Raw genomic sequence first — 6,635 nt, 5'->3', positions numbered from 1 at the left:
GTAGCTTGTAGCTGTTGTACGAATATCCTTTGGCAATGCGATACGTTTTTTCTTAGCTTAGTTAACTCCTGGCTCCACCAGGGCTTTGCTTTTGGCCCTTGTTTTAGTTGTGGAATAGCTTTATCTGCAGCTTGTTGGATTACTAGCGTAATAGCTTCTCCAATTGCGTCTAGTTGCAGCTTAAGCTCGTTATCTTGGCCTAGGAGTAGATTTCTTGAATCTGCTTTTCTTGGTTGGTTAATCTGATCTAGAGATTGCAGAGCTACGCTGTTCTGTATAGCTTTGTCTAGCTCTTCTCTAAATAGGTCCCAGTCTGCCCTTTTCGTACGTGCGCGCATAAGGGAGAGGTAGAACATTCAATTTACGTTTTATGTATCCCAGCATTCGATAGAGGACGTTATTATCATGTACAGGACCGCGTGAACGGCTTTGGGCGTTGCCCAAGCCCTAATCTTGGCGGAAGTGAAGTGGGGCCGCACCCTGGACTATACACTTGATGATTGACGACAATTCATCTAGTACCTTGACCTCTCTCCTCCACACATCAAAGCCATGACCAAACTCACTTGGCCGCCATGACCTGATCTGCCACATGCTGGCACAACTCAACAGTCGGCTGCTTTTTCAAAATCACAAACACCGGGACCTCGACTCCAAACTGCTTGAGGAACCAGTATCGTAGCTCGACCGCGATGAGCGAGTCAACACCAAGCACGTACGCCGGCTTGCCCACATCGAGAGTCTCCGCCAGTACCGACAAAGACTTGCTCAATTTCCCAAGCAATGCTGTTGTGACAATCTGCCCAGCCTCTTCGGCATCAGCCGTCGCCCTGATGAGCGCCAGGTAGTCGACTGCCGTTGCCTCACCGTCGCTCCCACCTCCGGCGCCGTTGACCAGCTCTACCTGACCCAAACGAAGAATGTTCTTGAATAATGGCTTGCCTGCCCAGTGCAATACACCATCCTGGAACATTCTGTACAGCTTCACAGGCTTATCATGAATATTCAGCACTTGCGCTCCGCCACCTGTGCAGTCATAGCTTGGATCGCATAGGACGTCCAAAATTGCCATCAGCTGCTTCTGCGTCATTCCACCCAGCCCAGCGCGCAAACTCTTCGTCACGTCTTCAAAGTTGTCGCTCGCCCACCCGGCCTCCAAGACCAAGCCGAGATCGAACGAGACGCCCTTTAGTCCATTGGCAGCGCGGTGCCGCGCAAGCGCGTCCTCAAAAGTGTTGCCAGCTGCGTAGTTGGCTTGCGCAGGGTTGCCGATGACGCCACTCATAGAAGACAGGAAGACCATGAAGTCCATGTCCTTCGGCAGGAGCTCGTGGAGATTCCAAGAGCCTTGGTACTTGGGTGCTAGGGCGCGGTAGAATTGCTCGACGGTCATATTGGAGAGCATATTGTCCGACAGCACCATTGCTGCCTGTATGCAGCCTTTGATCGGTGGCAATATCTTGCTAGCCTCCTTCAGGGTGGCCTCGAGGACAGTGCGGTTGGAGACATCCGACGCTGGCGCGTGGACCACGATGCCTTGGGCTTCCATTTCTTCGATGAAGGCGATTATATCGGCGCGCCCAGCTACACCTCGCGACGAGGTGACGAGGAAATGCCGTGCGCCGCGAGAGGCCATCCAGCGCATGATCTCCCGCCCCAAGCCACCCAATCCACCGCTGATAACATACGTAGCTTGCGCCTCGAACCCGTACGTTGGCATCCGCGCGGGCTGGTACTCCACCACATCACCCGGTGTCTGGAAATCAATAACCGCCTTACCAGCAATCTTGCCACCCTGCAAAGCGCGCATTGCCTCCTCGATCCTACTCGGCGCGAACGCATGCAGCGGCTTGGGGTTGTGCAACCCAGGATTCGCTGCAAATAGACTGAACACGTCGTCGAGCACGAGTTGCATGAGCGGTTTGTTCTCGGCGTACATTCCCGCGACATCGATGGCCGCGAAGGTGACGTTGCGGAGGAAGTGGCCCATCTCAAGTGTATTATTGGCAAGGATGTCTGCTTTTCCGATGTCGATGAAGCGGCCAAAGGGCGCGGTGCAACGCCACGAGTGTTGAAGGAGTTCGCCGCCAAGGGAGTTGAGGACAACGTCGACGCCGCGGTTGGCTGTGGCGTGGAACACGTCGTCGACAAAACTGGCATCTCTGCTATTGAAGATGTGGTCTTCCGCGAGACTGTAAAGCTCTTTCACTAGTTCACGCTTCCACTTGCTTCCTACTGTGACGAAGATCTCTGCTCCGCGTAGCTGCGCGAGTTGAATAGCTGCCTGTCCTACCGCACCAGCACCAGCGTGGATCAGTACGCTTTCGCCCTTCCGCAGCCGGCCCACGTAATCAAATGCATACACAACCGTAGCCCACACTGCAGGAATAGCAGCCGCGTCTGAGAAGGAGATGTCCTCACGTGGGATTTTACGTGTCGACGCCTCGTCGCAGCGCACGTAGGTTCCACAGCAGCCACCCGTTGAGAATATGAAGTACATGACGCGGTCACCAGGCTGCAAGGTTGTACAACCTGGTCCAACGCGGGTGACAGTGCCTGAGCCCTCAAGGCCGAGTCCGTCGCCGGGTACCTGGCCCAAAGCAATCATTACATCGCGGAAATTCAGAGAGGCAGCTGCTACTTCGATCTCGACTTCGCCGGGCTGCAGCTGGGTACTGCGAGTTGGGGTTTCGGTGTAGTAGAGAGTGTCAAGGAGGCCGGGCTGTTGGATGGTCAGGTTTATGCGTGGTTTAGGGGTGGCCTGACCCAGCGTGAAGCTGAGTTTGTCAGGGAGCTTTGCGCGCGCGGCGAGGGTCTGATTGACGCTCCTTTGTGGGACGATGCGCGGGATGTGGATGAGGCCGCTGTGCACTGTATACTCGGACTCCGCATCTGCCCTCTTGCTTCCTGTCTTGTGGAAGTGCTCAAGAAGACGTAGCACATGGCTCGTTCCTTTAATAAAGTCATCGGTATCCAAGCTCAGGGTGACGAAGGCCTGGTCACCCCGCTCAGAGCAGATACTTCTCGAAAAACCGACTGCCATCTCGGCGGCAGGATTGCCAGCGCCAGGGCTGCCGCCCCGCGTGAGCCAGATGACCTTCTTAGCATCCAAGCTGATTTTTTTGAGAGCTTCAAATTGCGGACCTGTGATCGTTCCGAAGAGNGACGTGTCGACCTCCAGCAGGCTGATAATGTTCGTTCTGCTCAGCTCCAATTCAGCTGTAACGACTCCATCGAGAGTGTATGTATCTGTCTCGTCGATCCATGGCACGGCAGCGAGCTTCGCCTTCAGCGCATCAGCATTTACAGTCTGTGTAGAATCCGCAAGGATAACCCAGTGCTCGCGCGCAGCTTCAACTTCAACCTCCTCTGGCCTTGTTGTGACGAGCGTTGAGACGCGATGGCGAGGTTTGTACTCGTTATCCCTAAACACCATATCCACACCAGAGAAACCCGCCGTCTTCAACGCAGCATCCCATCCGTCCTCAGTGAGAATAGGCCCCAGTGCCTCGTCCTCTCCGGGCACAGCGTCAACCTGCTCACCGTCCCACCAATGGCCCTCGCGCATCCACCACCCCGGCAGCAAGCCGAAGATGATGCCGTCGCGGATATTGTCGACGGTAGTCTCCATCATGATGAGCTTGCCACCGGGACGCAGCAGGGCGTGGAGGTCACGGAGGCACTGTATGAGATTTGATGTGGTATGGATCACGTTACAGGCCAGTAACACATCGTAGCTACCGAGTTCAAAGCCTTGAAGGGAGGGTGAGACCTCGAGGTCGAGTTTGGCGAAGCGCATGTATTTCTCAGCAAAAGAGAATTTCTCGCGTGCTTTCTCGAAGAAACCGACAGATACATCGGTGTAGGCGTACTCGCCGAAGCTGGAAGGAGGGAGTCAGTAGGGGAGAGAGGAGGGAGATGGCTAAATCAACATACCGGACCAGCCGATCACCGTCAAGACCCTCCGTATCAACCAAAAACGGCAGCACCTTGCTCGTGGCACTGCCAGTTCCCGCACCGACTTCGCAGATCCTCAGTTGGGGATTTGCATGTGCTAGCATCCTCATATAGGCGCCGGCCTTGCGGTAATGACGCGAGTAGAAGTCGCAGTGGTAGAAGTCTATACATCCACCGTGTCAGTCTTGTCGTCACCCTCGTGCAGCATGATTTGTTGGACTTACCATTGGCAAGATTGCCTTCAAAGATGATCTGCAAGGCATTGTCCGTCCCTGCTAAGATACCATACAGATGTTGACCAGCTTTTTTCACCAGCTTCTGCGTTGGTTCTCCGTCCGCCTCACGCAAAACTTGCTCAATATCCAAATGCGCTAACCCTCGCGACGCCAAGGTATACTTGTTCCTGTTGGCGCGAACCTTGCGTAGGAAATCCACGTATTTGGTCAAGTGGTTGTCGAAAGTCAGCGGTTCGCCGTTGTCAATGTTATCGAGGGCTTGCTCAATATAATACAGCGCAATAGCGTCGGCACGGTCGACAGCCTCTGCGTCCTTGGGATCCGGCGAGAATTGCGGGTCAGACGCGTAGAGGGCCTTGAGATGGGCTTCGGTCTCGGGCGCATCCAGCAGCGAGAGGTCGGGCTGGAAATCAATGCCATAGGAGAAGCGACTGGCACCGTCGTCGTCACTACGCGCGCTGCTTCCGGCGCCAGCGATGACAGTTCCACGCTCGCCCCTGGCGACGATGACAGGCTCCCCCGTCTCGGCCAGCAGAGTGGACGCATCCCACTCAAACTCCCTAAATGTTCGAGCTATCTCCTTTGTCGCGACGTGCAGCAGCGGGTTGCCGGGCAGCGTGAACAGCTTATGCGAAACCCACAGCTCGCGGAGGTTGCTGAACATGAGCGTGGGGATTGGCTCCCACCCACCCATGCTTAGCGAGACAAACCCCACATGGAAGACCGAGTCAAACGTCGTGGGGTGAATAACGCAAGCGTCCTCGCTCGCGTACGGCATCGTCTTCGCGTAGTCCCGTAGCGCAAGCGTTCCCGTCGCACACCCATTGCGGGAGTAGCGGATATCCCGCAGACCCTGGAAGTACGGCCCGTAGTCGAAGCCCGACTTCTTGCTAAGGTTCTCGTACAGCTGCTCGCTCTGTACATTCAACGTGCATTGTGCTGCCGCGCTTGCGTGCTCCTTGCCCACGCTGCTCGCCCACCGGGCCTTGCGTGCGTCTGTCTCGGGCGAGGCCTCGCTCTCAAGCTCGACGCGGATGCTGCCAAACGCGCACTCAATCCACTCGTCGCCGCCGAGCGTGAACACCCGCCAGTCGTACACGCGCTGTGCTGCGTCTTTGGCCGTGTGCCGGCGTGGCTGGAGGTAGATCTTCGCCTCGGTCCCCTTTTCGCTTTCGTTGACGGGGATGGAGCGCATAAACCGCACGTTTTCGAGCTTATACCCGCTAATGGCCGTGTCTGGCGGGAGCAGCTGTCGCGCGGCTTCGATGGCCATGACGAGCATGCCAGTGCCGGGGTAGAGCGGCGAGCCTTCGAGCGCATGGTCGAGGATCCAAGGGGCTTCGGCGAGGCGGATTTTGTGGTGCCAGGTTGGTTGGGCCGAGTTGAAGTCGTTTTCGCGTAGGCCGAGGAGGGCGTGTCGTCGGAAGGGCCGGTGCGAGTAGAGGGCGCTGATGCGAGGTTCGTCCCAGTACTGCCTGGCACGCGAAAAGGGATATGAGGGAAGGTCGGTGATAAGCTTTGGCTGGGTTGCGGGCTGGAGAGTGGCTTGGTTGGGCTTGTTGAGGTCGATGGCGAGGCCGATGCTCCAGAGGGCACCGACAGTTTCGAGAAGGGAGTATATGTCGGGTTGACGGGGATTGAGTACAGCGGCGTACGACCATTTATCCTCACNTTCGCCTAGGTGTGTGAGGATGTCTTTAACAGGCCGCCGGAGAGCAGATTGCGGTCCGATCTCGACGAAAAACCTGGTGACTTGCTTCCGCTCGCTGACAAGCGATGTTACGGCATCGGTGAAGAGAACTGGCGAGAGCAGGTTCTTCACCCAATAGCTTGGACTTGCAAGACTCTCCAGCGTGATGAAGCTGCCTTCGGTGGATGAGAAGAAGGCGACCCTATTTGGTTCCTTACCATCCTGCACTGGCGCGCATATCCCGGCCAGGAAACCCTCATACTCCACTGCGCCATCACGCAGCGCCTCGGAATGATAGCCGATTGCCACAGGCAGCTTCCGCGCAAAAACTTGATCGGCGTCCAACGTCTCAGATAAACGTAGAATTGCCGCTGTCGGGCCAGACAATGTGACGTTAACAGGACTATTCTCGCATGCCACCGTCACGGCTGGCTCGGCCTTCAGGTACTCCTGGACAGACTCCCTGCCTAGACCCACCGACATCATCGTCGTTGACTCCCTCGCCGAGTCAAAAGCCAGCTTCTCGGCCACAACACCGCGGAAGTAAGCCACACGCCATGCACTTTCGCGATCCAGTCTACCCGCACAGTACGCCGCCGCAACTTCACCCGACGAATGCCCAACCACCGCGCGGGGAATGATGCCCCAGGTGCGCAGCAGCTCCACAAGGGCCATCTGGATGGCGGTGCAGAGGGGCTGCGAGAGCGCCGGCTTGCTGACTTTGCTAGTTTCCTTATCCTTGTCAAGCTCTT

General features: G+C 56.5%; 2 protein-coding genes across 2 annotated transcripts; both read right to left on the bottom strand.

Moving 5' to 3' along the window:
- Positions 1-5: 5 nt before the first annotated feature.
- Positions 6-251, bottom strand: COCCADRAFT_69664 (uncharacterized protein; the record flags this gene model as incomplete). The annotated part of the gene is made up of 1 exon (XM_007720504.1): positions 6-251. A coding segment is annotated over one exon (246 nt), but the record flags the coding sequence as incomplete, so codon positions are not given.
- Positions 252-562: 311 nt separating this feature from the next.
- On the bottom strand, positions 563-6,558 carry COCCADRAFT_31386 (uncharacterized protein; the record flags this gene model as incomplete). Its single annotated transcript, XM_007720503.1, has 3 exons — positions 563-3,881; positions 3,937-4,120; positions 4,182-6,558. 3 exons carry the CDS (start codon positions 6,556-6,558, stop codon positions 563-565), a joined length of 5,880 nt encoding a protein of 1,959 aa, XP_007718693.1.
- Between the last annotated feature and the right edge of the window lie 77 nt (positions 6,559-6,635).

Source organism: Bipolaris zeicola, assembly GCF_000523435.1.
Source record: "Bipolaris zeicola 26-R-13 unplaced genomic scaffold scaffold_498, whole genome shotgun sequence".
NCBI lineage: Eukaryota > Fungi > Ascomycota > Dothideomycetes > Pleosporales > Pleosporaceae > Bipolaris > Bipolaris zeicola.
Note: the sequence above shows the minus strand (reverse complement) of the source record. Positions and strands in the feature narration are given on the sequence as shown.